Source organism: Danio rerio, chromosome 22 (assembly GCF_049306965.1).
Source record: "Danio rerio strain Tuebingen ecotype United States chromosome 22, GRCz12tu, whole genome shotgun sequence".
Classification (NCBI taxonomy): Eukaryota; Metazoa; Chordata; class Actinopteri; order Cypriniformes; family Danionidae; genus Danio; species Danio rerio.
This window is the reverse complement of record NC_133197.1, coordinates 19,377,103-19,393,605: the sequence shown is the minus strand read 5'-3', so window position 1 is coordinate 19,393,605 and position 16,503 is coordinate 19,377,103. Positions and strand designations below refer to the sequence as shown.

Here is a 16,503-nt window from a genome sequence, read left to right as displayed (position 1 = left end):
TTTTCAACCAAGTTTATTCAACCAAGGTAATTTGGAAACATGTTCAGTGCTGTTGCGAAAAGGCTACTGTGTAAATCCCTGTCCTGCTCATTTAAATTATTTGATTAATGATTTAACAGTTCAATATAGGCTTCTCTGAAACTGAATATCTCACTTTAATTTTATGTAGGCTAGATTATTATTTTATTAGACAATCCAGGTAGTGATTTGGCATTGTTAAAGCATATAGCGGATTTGTTTTGAAGCACTTCACCTGAAATGTTATTCATTCTTCTATTTTGTTTAGAAGGTAGTTGACCAAGAAAAATATTTAAACAAAGAGGCTATATATATGTAAAAAATATTTTTTTTTAAAGAAAATTTAACAAATTATATTTTTATTTGAGCTCGTCAACTACTCAACTGTGCGGGTGGATGATTTTTGGTTAGTGGAAAGTAAGGATTTAATCAGTGCTTCACTAATTGTATTGTATCACAATTTTCTGTCATATATTTACACATTTTTTTAATATGTCATAATTTTACATAAGCGTCTGGTTTTCTCTTGGTGCTGATGTGCTTTATTACATTTAGATTTCAACAAAATAGTAAAATTAAAAAGAAAATGAATTATGTCATAACGAATGCCCTTAAATAACGTAGCCTTTGACAGTAAGCATCCATGTTTCTTTATCATTGCGGGAAGGGGGCGGGGCTGGATTTGTGCATACCTTGGAATAAAATCCTGCAGGCGCCCCTTTTATAGCCTGCACATAAAATAATTAAAATGGCAAATAAGATATATACAGTAGTTCACGCTTCTGTAAATAATAAGATTAATTAACTACATGTGGTTTGTCTGGCGCTTTAGTCAACGTAATCTAGTTAAATTTGCATATAGCGTGTGATTTGAAGATCGGAATCATAATTGTTTAGCAGAGATGCCTTGAAGTGTTGAAATGTAAATGGATCTGTTTTCACAATTCAAGGATTCACAAATACAAAAAAAAAAAAAAAAAAAAAGAATGAAGTTATGAAGTGAAGTAATCAGGCCCTATATGAGCTTGTACTAATACAACACCACACCAGATGCTCTTTCTGGAGCAATTTCTTCTTTTTTTTCTTTTTTTTCTGTTGTTATTTTCAACATGGGTTCCTTCATGCATCAAGATCATTTTTGTCTGTAAGGGACAGATTTAAATATGTAAGCTAAATGTTCTTTGATGAAAGGAATTCTTTGCTATAGAGACTTTTTATACACCCTGACCAATCGATTGCTTGTGTCTCCAGGACTTTGTAAGTGTAAAGTGTCCTCTCAAGCTTTTTTTTTCCCCCTCTCTCATGCATAAATTTTTAAAAGACAAGACAGTTTTGTAACTTAGGATGTGGTTGATGTCAGTGTGCTTTAGCTGCGGTTGAGAATCAAACAGCCCCTCGAACAGTTTCACTCTCTCTGAAGTGGCACTTTAAAAGAAGGAAGTCATTGAGTTTTTATTGTTGTTTTCTCACATTTATTACAATGTTTAATCTGTAGCATATAAGTGGTACCATAAAAGTTTATTTTGATACAGGTGAGGTTAACACAGGCATCAGGAACCTCCACGGATCACCTTTTTTATCCAGTGGGTGTATTTGGAAATCTGAGTGTAAATATTTGGAGTATTGGGGTAGTCGCAGCGGCCCATGTTGAAAGAGACGATGCCCACTGCTTGTCCACTGCACACCAGCGGCCCACCTGAATCCCCCTGCAATGATAATGTGTTTAAGAGTGATTAACAATCACATTAGTATTGAGTTCTGAAGAGTATCCACCATTTTCTGCATGTTATGGCTGTTTGAAATTATGGGTTGCACTTCCTGTGTGGGGAACACACCGAAAGTGAACCGAAAGTAAGGCTTTGCTAAAAATAATCCATACTGTATCTATAGGCAAACTAACTGTTAGCAGACTAACATTGTGGTCTTTTGAGTTTGCTATGTTTTGTTCCTTCAGACTATTTTCTTTTTGTATGTTATACAGAACAACAACAATAAGGCTCGCTTTAAGATTTTTTGGGTGATTTATGATCTGTTAACAATGATTCAATTTGAATAAGTTTGTTTTTAAACATTGAATAAATGTACTGTGAGGAGAATAACTCCACCTCATTGGTTACATACAGAAAAAGGTGGACAGACTCTTGAACGTTCACCAAAACATCGATAGATTCTGTAGATGTACCTGGCAAGCGCCACTTTTGGTCTCATAGCCTCCAGCACAGAGAATATTGTCAGGCAGTTCAACATTGATTTTTTTCCACACTGATTGGCAGACGGTTTTGTTGATAGTCAACACATCTGTCACCAGAAGATCGTTCACAGTGTTGTCTTTTTCAGTTTTCCCCCATCCTGCAACCAGACACTTGGACTTCGGTTTCAGCGGTTTGTCCTTGCTCGGGATTGTGACGAGTTTTACATCTTTGCCTATCTTCACCTTCTTGTACAGCTAGAATTTCAGAAAGGAAAAGGGAGGTCTTCAGGATTAGCATTGTAAAAATTATTTAAAGTTTACAATTAATATAATAATCATTATTGAAAAAAAATATTGCAAATTATACATTTAAATTAAGATAAAAATAAAATACTCTTATTTGTTACAAAATAATAATATTTGATTATACCATTATTCTTTGGTTACAATTAAAATGTAAATATATATATATATATATATATATATATATATATATATATATATATATATATATATATATATATATATATATATATATATATACACACACACACACACACACACACAAAAAATGATTAGCCCCTTTAAGCTAAATTTTTTCTTTTCTGTCTACAGAACAAACCATCGTTATACAATAACTGGCCTAATTACCCTAACCTGCCTAATTAACCTAGTTAAGTCTTTTAATCTTCTTTTAAGCTCTACAGAAGTATCTTGAAAAATATCTAGTAAAATATTATTTACTGTCATCATGGCAAAGATGAAATAAATCAGTTATTAGAAATGAGCTATTAAAACTATTATGTTTAGAAATGTGTTGAAAAAAAATCTTCTCTCCACATCCAAATCTCTCTACATTGGTTACCAGTTGAAGCTCAGATCAAATTCAAACCACTGATGTTTGCTTAGAGGATGGCCACTGGCACTGCACCCTCTTACCTCCACCTACTCCTGAAGGTTTACATCTCCTTTAGGGGCCCACGGTCAGGGTGTGAGCACTGTCTTGCGGTGCCATCGCAGAGACGCTACAAGTTAGTTACTTTCCAAAACCTTTTCATTTAATGGTTCTTACTGGTGAAATGATCTTTCTATTCCCACTCGAACTGTGGATACACTCGTATCTTTTAAACGACAATGAGAAACCTCTTCTCTTCAGAGAACACCTGCCCCGGTGAAGGAAGCATTTTCTTTCTCTTTCCCTCTCAAAAAAAAAAAAAAAAAATCCTACCCTAGCACTAAATTCTCAAAGCATGAAAAGGTAACTTTAATTAATTAGCACTTCTTCTGAATACCTCCTCACTTTGGACAAATGTCTATTAGATGACTAAATGTAAATGTAGTCAACAATGAAGCCAAATATGGAGCTAATCTAAAAAAAAAAAAAAAACTAATGATTACAGTCCAAAATTAGTACACCCAAATTTTATATAGGATAAAAATACTAAATAAAAATTTAAAGAAGAGCAAAATTCAAGAGAAACTAAAAAATCTGTAAATGTTTTGTAAGAATGTAGTTTTTCCCAATATCTCACATTAATTTAAATGTCTTTTATCTTTCTAAAGATGTTCAACTAATGTTTTATTTTAATAAATATATGTTTAATAATTTATAAAAATATGACATATTTACTGAAAAAATAGATAAAAATCAATATATGTCAAATATTTTACAACTTATATATATACATTATCTACAGAATATTTGACCTTAAATTTTTTTTTTTTTTTTTTTACTTTGCACTTATTTATGAAATATTGTACCTTTAGAAGCATGATGTCTTTCCCAGTTTTTACAGATTTGTAGGATGGATGTATATGCTTATTTTGCACTCTGTAACGTTTCACATTTGTCCCTTTTGGACTGATGTCATGGGTTCCCAGGATCACACTCATATTGCCTCTATAATCATAAGACAAGCATAAACACAAATGACCAAACAGTTCCATTAGACAACAAACATATTCCAGTTCAACAGCAGCCTCTTACTGTTTATTGCAGTGTGCAGCCGTGAGCACGTAACTTGGATCAATCAGAAATCCTCCACATTTGTGTTCTCCATTAATCTGCACTGATGCCATGTACAGCAAAGAGCTCTTCTTAGCCTTTTTGCCATTGATGATATCAGCTCCGAATGCACCTAAAACAGTGACAATTAACCACAAATTGTAATCGTTTAATCAGTAAAGCTAGATTTTACTAACCAGTCAGTGCCAAGCTTATCAGAGTTACTGAGAGCAGCAGGCTGATCGCTTTAGTCATCTTGGTAAAAAATGCACTTGGTGAAGACCACCACTCACTTATATAGGTCTTCAGCCACACCACATAAGTGACTCATCCTGTGTCAGTGTTGATGCATTGCTCCATTTGGTGAAGTAAAGTTTGCCTTTAGTACAAGATGTTCTTCAGCAAATCTTGGTAAAACCTAGGATTTTGAATATAATTGAATTTCTTTGGCAGTAATTTTCTACTCAGCTCGTTATAGGGAATGGGTTGCATACAAATGCTTGTTTCCAACACGGATTAGAAATGGAAAAAGTGGCAAGTAATTGTCACAATTTTATTATGAATCTTTAATTCTGACTTTATTATTTCCTCATTTGTATCTCACAGTTGTCAGTTTACATCATTAAAATGACTTGCTGTAGCTATATAAGCAGTCAAAAACATATATATATATATATATATATATATATATATATATATATATATATATATATATATATATATATATATGTAATTTTTTTTTAATTATTTTTTTTTTTTTTCTGTGGGACAAGATTATGGAGGGCTTCGGTTCACCCAGCAATCATTATTTTCTCATGTCAAGTCATATGACGTTTTTTTTTTCTTTGGAATAAAGGCCTGGATGTTTTCAACAACCTAATAATGAACATGCATGACTCAAAAAAAAGCACAGCTATGAAGTTATCATTCCCTTTAGTAGACTTTTAATTCAAGCCACCGCAACAAGATTAGCTGAAATTAAAACTAAATACTTCTTTAGAATTTTTTAAAGAAATAATGAGCTGTTTGTTGTGGTCTACAGAAGAAAAATCATCATGTCAGTTCACCCTCTCTGAAGTGGCACTTTAAAAGAGGGAAATGCAGACTCATTGCTTATTTTTATTGTTGTTTTTTTTCACATTTACTACAATCTATATTGAGATCTGTATCTTCAAAAATACATATCATAAATGCTTATGTTAATACAGGCATCAGTCACCTCCATGGATCATCTTTTTGATCCAGTAGGTGTATTTGGAAATCTGAGTGTAAATATTTGGAGCATTGGGGTAGTCGCATCGGCCCATGTTGAAAGAGACAATGCCCACTGCTTGCTCACTGCACACTAGCTGCCCACCCGAATCACCCTGCAATGATAATGTGATTAGGAGTGATTAACAGTCACATTAGTATTGGGTTCTGAAGAGGTTCCACCTTTTTTTCAGCATGCGATGGCTGTGTTTGAAATTATGGGTTGCACTTCGCGTTAGGAGAACTTCCATTAAAAGAGCCCCTATTTTGCATTATAAAAGGTCATATTTGGTTTTGGGGGATCTCCAACAACTGGCTGATATGCATGCAAGGTCAAAAATATACATTTGTTTCCAAACCCCTCTTTAACACTTACCCCAAGAAATAACAAGGACACACAATCAGTATTAATCCACACAGTGTTAAAAAGCTGAACTATTTTGAAAATTGACTGTGCCGCGTGTATAGGAACAGGTGATGGTGGCTATAGCAAAGACAAACAGCAGAGGATCGCGAGTTCAGAAATGCAATGTAAATCGGTATAGGAAGAAACACACGTTGCATTTTCAATTTGGTTTTGGTGACTATGTGAAAAGCCCCATGAAGGTTTAACCTGAGAGATACAGTACAAGCACTGATCTGTAATAGATATGTGATTACAAGCTGCGCAGGACAATTACAACTTATAACACACAATTAAACAGGCATTTTGCAAACTACACAAAACGAGGCAACAATTTTAATTACACTTACATCTTATGATCCGAAGGAAGAAGAAACTGGTCCATTTTAGCTGTAACGGTTACTGACAAAGTCCCATACATGATAGTCCCTGCTGCCCCTTGCATTAATAGCAAATGTAACCAGCTTAGGTTTTGTATCAAAAATCAACACATGGTTGGCTATATTTTGGTATCATTGTAAAAATAAACTTTAACCCTTTTATTCCCCGCAGCCAAATCTCCATCTGTCAGTGATCGTCATCTTCACTTCATGATCAGTCCTGTGATCCCCCGCACTCAGCTAATGTATGAAGGGAAATGCGCGTTCACAATTTACCTGATCTTGAACTACATATTTGGTGATGTGCCGTATCAATGTCGATGCGTTCAAGCAAAAGATCTGATTCCAACTCAATTAATTTAGTCGACTATTTCGTTAAAGAATAAATAGTGTTGATAGTGTTAATAGCTAGATGTTTTTATTCACTTGGTGCTGTGTTACACACGCATGGATGGTCATTTTTAAAAACCCAACATATGGGGCTCTATAAATGAACTAAAAATAATACGGCTAAAATAATCCTTATCTATTTGCAAATCTCAGTAAAAGGTAATTTTGACAGTGCTTTATTTATATGACCAACTTTGTGGTCTTTTGAGTTCACTGTGTTTTTTTCCTTCAGATTATGGCTTGTTTTCAGATTTTGGGGTTATTTGTGATATGCTAACGATAATTTGTTAAATCTGCTAAGTTTGTTTTTTAAAACCGGATAGATGTACTGTAAGGAGAATAACTTCACCTCGTTGGTTGCATACAGAAAAAGGTAGATAGACTCTTGAACGTTCAACAAAATATCAATGGGTTTTGTTGATGTACCTGCCAAGTGCCATTCTCGTAGCCTCCAGCACAGAGGATATTGTCAGGCAGTTTAACATAGATTTTTAAACATAGGTTTTGTTGATAATCAACACGTCTGTCACTAGAAGATCATTCTCTGTTGTGTGTTTTTCAGTTTTCCCCCATCCCGCGACCATGAATTCGGCTTCAGCGGTTTGTCCTTGCTTGGGATTGTGATGAGTTTTAAAAAATAATTATTAAAAATAATCATTATTTTTATTAGAAAAATGTAAAGTAAATTATACTTTTAAATTTAGATTAAAATGTAATGCTATTATTAAGCATTTTAAAATGTAAGTGTTTTAAAATGTACAGTCTTGAGTCATTCTGTCACGTGATGAACGAATGACTCGAGAATCAGAAGACTCGAAAGGTGAACAAATTATCATGGCTCCTATCGGCTCTGACTGTGTACATTGGTTAAGATTATATGTGACTATCAGTGTAACGTAGGGATGTAACGGTATCAGAACTTCACATTACAATAATACCTCGGTATGAATGGCACGGTGCGGTATTTATTGAATAATTTACAGGAAAAACAAAACTAATGAAAAGACTTGAAAAAAGTGCCAAAAGTGTATTTACCTTAGCATTGAACATATCAATGACATACAAATTAGCCATCTATCTGTAAGTTTCAAAACAGGAACTTCAATTTCAACTTAAACAAAAAACTATTAAACTATATAAAAAAATAAAGTTTCAATTTAGTATTGTTGAAAACTCATCACATTCAACATTTAATCACTCACTCACTTAGATAAAGATGTGTTTTTTAAGGAAAATTATCATATAACTATAATCTGGAAAAAGCTGGGATCTCTGGGCATGTCCCCTGCAACAGAAAAAAAACCCTCTCATTTGGGACTGAGGTTTCTGGGACAGAGAGATATGATTTAGCCAAGGTTGACAGCAGTGGGTAACGTTGTGCATTGTCTTTCCACCACTTGAGAGGACAAGCCATGAGTGAGATAGAGGTCTCTTTGCGGAACAAGTCAATGTCTGCATCAATCTAACTGCTGTGTTCTGCAGTCCCCATGACTGTTTTTAGTCGTATTCCCCAACTTATACTCCACCACAGTCTGGCAGTGCCTGCATACTGTTTTTTTCTTTGTCTGTAACCTTTTCTCCTTTTTCGTATCTTTTCAGAAAGAAACCGAAATGCTTCCACACATCCGATTTAAAACCCGCTTTAGGTTAGATAATTTCCAGCTCTTTTTCTTCCCCGCTACTAGCAACACACTCCATCTCCGCATTACTGGATCTGTAGTGACAACAGAAAGAAAAGGATGATGGCCACGCCTAGGCTGATGGGAATTGTAGTTCCCGCTACCTCGCTTCATTCGCCTAAGCAAACTTTTCTCAGAAATAGTTTTGAGTCATGCGCCTACAGTAATATTGAAAAAAATTACTATTGCAGTATGACGGTATTTACAATATTGTTACATCCCTAGTGTAACGTGAACGAACCACTGGCATTTGAAGACATGAAGAGGTGAGCTGAGCAAAGAGACAACAATACCGTCATAGACAAAAAAGCAGGTAAACACTGAATTATTTTCTGCTCCTTATAGTATTCTATTTATGACTTATTTGTCATGTGATCAACCTTTTGGGCTAGTTGTAGATGTGTTTGGAAGCAATTTGTAACATTTTAATAATATTTTGGCAAATTGAACCAAATGAATGAAATTACAAAAAAATATTCGTTCATCTCGATGAACGAGACTTAAAGATCCGAGTCAGTAAAACGAGCCGAACTTCCCATCACTACAGTGTTGGAAAAAAGGAATTTATTTTTATTACTTTTGTGTCTTTATTTTTTATTAGAGTAATGTGTAGACTAATAACAGATTAATCAACCTTTTTCTATTGTGTGATACCACATCTTGACCAGACACACTTTTTTTACCTCTTTTTTTTACTGCATACTTTTTATAAGGAACTTCTGACAAGTGGAAAAAGCAGAATAAGAATAATTTTAGGGCAGGGGCCCTTGTTTCAGTCTGCTGTTTAATACAAAGTCTAGACATGTCACAAATTGTCATGATGCTTGTAGAAGTTGTGAAATATATTTAAGATGCACGTAATTGTTCAGTTCTGGTATGCAGAGAAGGGTTGAAGAAAGAGGAAGTATGTCTGGGGTACAAGAGCCAAAGGACTGCGGAATGACTGATAAGTGACATTAAACCAAAACTCCACCTGTTAATATCAGTTGTGTATATATGCTGGAGTCTTGAAATGTATGTTAGTTGCAAACCTCTTGAATGTAATTTTTGTATTGCATTAGGGTAACGTAACCCAGAGCTCTGTCATCGAATTATTCATTTGTATCTAATAAATTACTAATATTTTTGGCATTGAAGAAAACCCTCTCTAGACCTTTTCTTATTGAACATGCATGGAATTAGCTAGATATTCCAACACCACGGTGGACATTTCAACAAGACAATGATCCAAAAGACAGCCAAGGAAACTCTCAAATGCTTTCAGAGAAAGAAAATCAAGCTGTAGATTGGCCCAGCTATCACTTGACTTGAATCCTATATAAAATACAAATTAAAGACGAGACCCAATGAACCATCAAGAGTAATTTCAGTAGTTCAGTACTTTCACCTTGTGTCATCCCATACACACAGATTTTTTTTTTTTTTTTTTTTGGTTTTGTTACATTTTTATGCTTGTATTGTTTGGGTTCTTACCAAAATCTGGTTCAATTCATGTCAACAGCTCATTGGAGGTCTTCAGCCACTCCACATACAAGTGACTTATCCTGACAGTCAGTGTTAAAGCATGGCTGCATGTGGTGAAGTTTAGCTTGCCTTTAGTACAATATTTTCTCCAGCATATCTTTGTAAAACTTCAGATTTTTGATGTAATTGAATTTCTTTGGCAGTAATTTTCTACTCGGCTCCTTATGAGGAAACGACTTGCATATGGAAGCTTGTTTCGAACTCAGATTGGAAATGGAAAAATGGAATCTTACGATGAAGCGTTAGTTTTTAAAAAATCCGATTTTTTAAAGATTGGTTCTTGGTTAATTTTATTTATTTATTTATTTATTTATTTATTTTTTGAGTTTATAGGCCATTTCAGTGTGGTCATGTCATTGGCCCATAAACATTTCCTGCTTGTTGTCAAACTATTTCATAACTGTAACACTAGCCAATTCAATGATAACTTTACGTTAAAACACCTGCCATTGGATCATTTATCAATATTTGGAACTTTTAGATTTTTCAAAAGCTTTGAAAATTAAAAGATATAAAACAGGAAATATGTAAGTACCTTTGTTATCGTTTACATCCCTCAAAATGGTCTATATCTCATAGTTATGTCATTTAAATTACTTCCTGTAACTTAAATAACTCAAAAAATTAAGGTCACTCCGCAACCATTATTTTCTCATGTCAAGTCATATGACCTTTTTTTCATTTGTAATCTAGGCCTGTATACAGTATTTTCAATAGTCTAGTAATAAACATCCAAAAAAGCACAGTTATGAAGTTATTCCCTTTAGTAGGGCTGTGACTCAAACCACGGCAACAAGATTAGCTGAAATTAAAGCCAAATTCTTCTTTTGAATTTTTAAACGAAATGATGAGTCAATTAATTAGCAAAATGCTAAGCAAACTTTTATTTTTTTTCACAGATGAAAAAATATCATGCAAGTTTGCAGTTTTTTTTTTTTTTTTTTGCATTGTAATGCCTTATACCAATAATCTGGTAACACTTTACAATAACAGTACATGGATAATAATGCATTTGTTTGTGAACTAAACATTACTATGAATCAATAATGAGTTAAGGTGTGCGCTAATCATGAACTAACTTTAAGTACATCATGAGTCACAAGAGTTCATGCGTGAATAACAGCTACCTCAATTACTAGTTAGTACATGTTGTTAGTTAATGTATTAATTAACATTTAAATTTGAGCTAAATGTAACCATCATGAATTCATGAGCTGGTAATGTATAATTTTGTCATGACTTTACTTGAAGGGGCACATTATCATTTACTCTTCCTCATGAACTCTTGTGTTCAAACTGTTCATGTTGATGTCGGCAGAACACTTTTCTATTGTTATTCAGTATAAACGCACTAGGTGGACGTGCATAAGGAGTTCATGAGTAGTTAAGAATGAGTTAAGGATGATGTTGTTAAGTCATCATGATATAATAATACATTACCATATCATGAGTTCATGATGGTTAAATTAAGCATAATCTAATGTGGTAATTAATACATTAATTAACAAACAATCATGCACTAACAAGTAATGGAGGTAGCTGTCATTCACACAATGAACTCATGACTAATGTTGTAGTTAAAGCTAGTTCATGATTAGCGCATGCATTAACTCATCATTAGTTCATAATAAAGTAATGTTTAGTTTAGGTATAAATACATCATTATTCATGCAATGTTATTGTATAGTATTACCAATTATCTTTAAGAGATATGAGAAACCCCCCACATATATGTTTTACATTGATCTAAACAGATATCATGGATTATTATTATTTTGTTACTTTTTCCCCATTTGATTAAATCACCCATAACTGCAACTGTGGAGAATAAAAACAAGATTTTATACCTCAAGAGTTCAAAAGACCAAAATGAAAAGGTTAAATAACTAATAAACCTGTCACATGAACATATGTGACCACAAGTGTGATGAGCAGGATTATAGTGAAGTGTTTCACTCTGCTAGTAACATGTGAACGTGTCGCTCGCCTTTGTATTACTCAAAGTGCAAGCCTCCAGTCACAGCAAACCACAAATCAGCATTTCCTGATTGATTTGTAATCAAGTGGGAGGTGTAAGAACTTGAATTAAAACACATTTTGCCACACTGTAAATCCAGAAAGTTAGGGTAACTCAAACCATTTGAGGAAATCGATTGCAACAAACCATTTAAGTTCAAAAACTAATCATAATGAGTACTGTGTACTTAATCCATTTGAGTAAACGAAGCAATCTGACCACAGTAAAACCCAACAAATGAAGTCAACTCAAACCAACTGAGTACTGTAAAACCCAATAAGTTAAGGCAACTCAAACCATTTGAGGAAACCGATTGCAACACACCATTTGAGTAAAAAAAAAAAAAAAAACTAATCTATATGAGTACTGTGAACTCCTAATTTTCAGGTAAAGCAATGAGGTATTTAATTAACTTATGGCCTTCAACACTGAGTTCAAAACTCTTTTCAATTGAGTAGAATTACTTTCAGAAGATTTTATGTTGACGACACTCATTTCCTTTGATAAAGTTGACTGTTGTGTTTTACAGTGCATAGTATTCTAAAGAGCAAGAAATCATCAGAGTGAGTGAACCGTCACATTTGTAGGTCGATTTCTCTTGTAAAGTATAAACACCACTGTGTTTGTTGAAGCATTGTCCTCTGACCAGCCTCACATAGCAACGGCTCAGCCAATAGCTTGAGCGTGGGGGGCTGTCTGACCAAGATGAGGCAGGTGTTCTGAGTGGATTAATTTATCGTGATTTGGATTAGACTTTCAATACTTCAGGCAAATTCTCATATCTCTTAGGACAGTTTGCACACAACCTTAACTATGTATATTTTAATCCTTTTATATTTTAAAGGGACAGTTCTCCTAAAACTGAAAATTCTGTCAATTACTCAACTGGTTACAGGTTTTCAGCTTTTTTTTAAATTTAAAAAAAAAATTTTTTTTTTTTAGAATATCTTCTTTAGTGTCTTTACTTCTTTACTCATAATGGTTTGGAACCATTTGAGGGTGAGTAATAGTGAGAACATTATCATTTTTAGGTGAACTATAACTTTAAGTTGACTTCTTATTCTGGCAATATGTATTGCTTGATTTGCTTCTCTGCTGCAAGAATAGACATTTTGCGTTTCTTACAGTAATAATAGAATGCGTCTCATAATCTTGCTTCGTCATCTTTTTTTTTTTAAGATGTCTTGCAAACTATTTTTTCTCACAGGGTGTTTGACCACATTTGATGAGCTGAGCCCCCACAGGAAACCCGCTTTGCTGAGAAGGGTTGAAACTAACTTTCCACTCAAAAGCATTTAATGTTCAAATCAATCATTCAGATTATAAAATGATCAACAGAAATCCACACGTACAAACAACAGAGTGTGTTAGAATATAGTATTCTAACATAAGTATGTTTATGTTAGAAAAAATGTTTATTATTCAAATTCTTCCTTCACACCACCAACAATGCATTTTATCCATGACAGAAATTTGGAAATCTGGGTGTAGACATTCGGTTTTGTTGGGGAATCACAGTTGTTTTTCTCATTGAATGAAACAATTCCAACTGCAACTTTGTCACACACCAGAGGTCCTCCGGAATCTCCCTGTGAGTCGAACAAAGTGATAGCAAATTAAATAGATTTCTCTAGGAAATGCACTATATTTGTCCAGAATATATTTGTACCTGGCAAAATCCTCCATGACCACCTGTGCACATCATCTTTGAAGTGGAGTATGTTGGTCCCCAGTACTTCTGACATGCTTTTTTGTCAAAAAGAGTGACGTTCACCTCCATAAGTTTGGCACTTACTTCACCATGGGTGGTGTTTTTCCCCCATCCTGCAACACTGCATTTAGTCTTGGCCTTGATGTCCTTGTCTGCGTTTGGTATTGGGATCCAGTTGACTTTGTTGCTCTTTTTGACCTTTTTATGTAGCTATATGAAGTGATTCAATGATTAAAATCGTTGTCAACAACAGCAGTCATAATTGCCATTTTCTGAAATTGAGGTTTATGGATCACTTGAAAGCTCATTAAATATGCTTTCCATTGATGTATATACTTTATGAGTAGTGGGCAATATCTGGCTGAAATGCAACTGAAAATCTGAAATCTGAAGGTTCAAAATAAATCAAAATATTGAGAAAATCTCAACATAAGCCTTTGACAATGTAGATGTAGACAAAAAAAAAATGTTTTTAGATCTTAAGTTATCTACGTCTTCATGATGTTTACTTATTCCTAAATATTTGGGGCATAAAAAATCGATATTATTTTTCAGTGCAGTTCAAAAACCTAAGTGTAACCACATCTCTATGGTTTGAAATCCAATTCACATTTGATTTTAATCTAGAATGTCTCAATTTGAATGCTCAGATTAGATGTCAATTCATTTTTGTCACTTACAACATTGCTACAGCAAACAATCTACCAAAACACAAGGAGATTGGGACATTTTCACATGATCAATGTAGTGTATGGTTTTACTTCAGTTTACAATGCAAAACCTTGCTGAGTCATTTACCTGAAGTAGCATGATGTCATTTAGCAGAGTTTTAGACTCAAACCCAGGGTGGATGTGGTAGAACTTCACATCCATGCGGCTAGCACCATCTGTGTATTCATGAGCTCCAACCACAACCGTCAGCTCTTTGCCACTAGCAAGAAATCATATTTTGATGGTAAATGATGACAATCATTTGGATTCAAACTATTGTTTGCAGAATCCTTGCGCTCTTAAAAATAAAGGTTCTTAAAGTCCACATGAACAGGAAGCTGTGACTTTTTTCACATTGTGTTGAAGTTTCTAGAGAAATGAAATAATAAATGAGAAGACAGTGGGCGTGGCTTGTTTTTTTCTGTTGCAAGCTGAATGGATCTAGCACAGTAGTCATTCAGAAAGATCGGAAAAGGGTTTTTAGTAGAGTTATTTCAACCCAACATACACCTACCTTTCACTATTTCTGATTGTTGTCAAAACTGACAGTTGGAGGGTCGTGGTTAAGTATGTTAACCATGCCCAATAAGATATATGTAATCTGACAGTTTAACTAAAAAAGGAAGTGCATTTTCAGATTTCAATTAAAGAATGCAGGGGCAAGCCATTTTCTAAGAACATGCACAGATAAATTGTTCAGCACAAAACTAGCAATATGAGCTAACAAAATCATATGGTTGGTTTTGATTTTATTTGTTTCATTGAATCTTTAACATCCATATACTTGCCTTCGAAGGAAATGTTCTCAATACCAAGGGGAAAAGGATTCTTCAACACTGATACCAGAATTATATAACTAATAGAATATCTGCAGTGACCATTCAAACTTGTTTTGAAAGATATGCCTGAAGTAAAGTTGAGTTTGTTTGCAGGAAGTTGCTAGGCAACAGAAATGCACATATTCAAATGCACATGAATAAGTGGGAAACTCTGAAATCCATGCCATCAATTTGACTGTTAAGGTAATTCAAGGTATAAATACTCCAAACAATAATACATTGGAAAATAAATAAACATACACATTTGGTAAAGACTGGGTACTATAGTTACAGTATACGGGTTTCAATCCTATCAAAGTTATTAAAAAGTCTAAATGACCACCTGAGTAGTTTTTCCCTGCTAAAAAACAGCCTAGTTTTAGAGGGGTTTAGGCCATTTCCAGGCTGGTTTTCACCATTTGCAGCCAGGTCTTAGCTGGTCTGGCTGGAAAATGACCAGCTAAAACCAGATTGACCACCCTAGTCAGGCTGGGAGCCCAGCCAAAACAGCTATGTCCAGCTTAAACCAGGCTGGTCAAGTTGGTTTTCGCTGGTCATTTCTCAGACTGACCAACTAGACGAGGCTAGAAATGGCTGGAAACCAGTCTGGAAATGGCCTAAACCCCTCTAAAACCAGGCTGGTCTACTATCTAAAATCAGCCAACCAGCCTAGGCTGGTTTAAGCTGTTTTTTTAGCAGGGTTAGCATTAAAGTCATTAAAAATTTTGTGGTGAATAATTCATCTGTGCATGTCATTAAAAAATAGTTTGTCATTTTAATCTTTAATTGAAATCTGAAAATGCACTTTCTGTTTGGTTTTAGTTATTTTTTCAGATTACGTGATTTTGAGGTAATGGGCGTGGCTTGTAATAACACCATAACAGCCACACCCACTGTTTGCTTATTTAAAATTCCATTTCTCAGGGTACTGCATCACGTTATGAAAAGAATAACGATCGCAGCTCACATGGACTTTAAGGCCCATGCACAGTTTGCTGTTTTAGGGCCGTGTTGCTTCACATGAAAATTAGTTTTAAAATTAGCTTACCGCCCAACGTAACAAGGGAGCCAAAAGATCCCACGCTCTGTGTTTGCAACAGAAAGGCTGACAGACAGAGAGACAGAAGCTAAGCTAAGCTAGGATCAGCATTCAGCCATACATGTATGACTCGGACACAGACCAAGCAGAGAGTACAAAATCATTTGTGTCTTTGTATAGTTGGTATAGTCTTGGTGTACAAGTGCCGAGCTTGTACACCGAGACTGATAACCACACACACTGAATTAACTTTGACTGAGGCACCGAATGCGCCGCAACATGGCACACCAGACACCCTCAGTGGCGCGGCAGAAATATAAAGTGTCCCAAATCGTCGCACCATGCATTCCAGAACTCCAAACACAG

General features: G+C 34.7%; 1 protein-coding gene across 1 annotated transcript; it reads right to left on the bottom strand.

Annotated features, from left to right (window-relative positions):
- Positions 1-1,455: 1,455 nt before the first annotated feature.
- On the bottom strand, positions 1,456-4,632 carry LOC558805 (mast cell protease 4). Its single transcript, XM_021473483.3, has 5 exons — positions 4,412-4,632; positions 4,197-4,347; positions 3,971-4,109; positions 2,201-2,464; positions 1,456-1,724 (listed from the first exon to the last, which is right to left on the bottom strand). The coding sequence occupies exons 1-5, from the start codon at positions 4,467-4,469 to the stop codon at positions 1,569-1,571; spliced, it is 768 nt and encodes a 255-aa protein (XP_021329158.1). The 5' UTR covers positions 4,470-4,632; the 3' UTR covers positions 1,456-1,568.
- Positions 4,633-16,503: the final 11,871 nt, after the last annotated feature.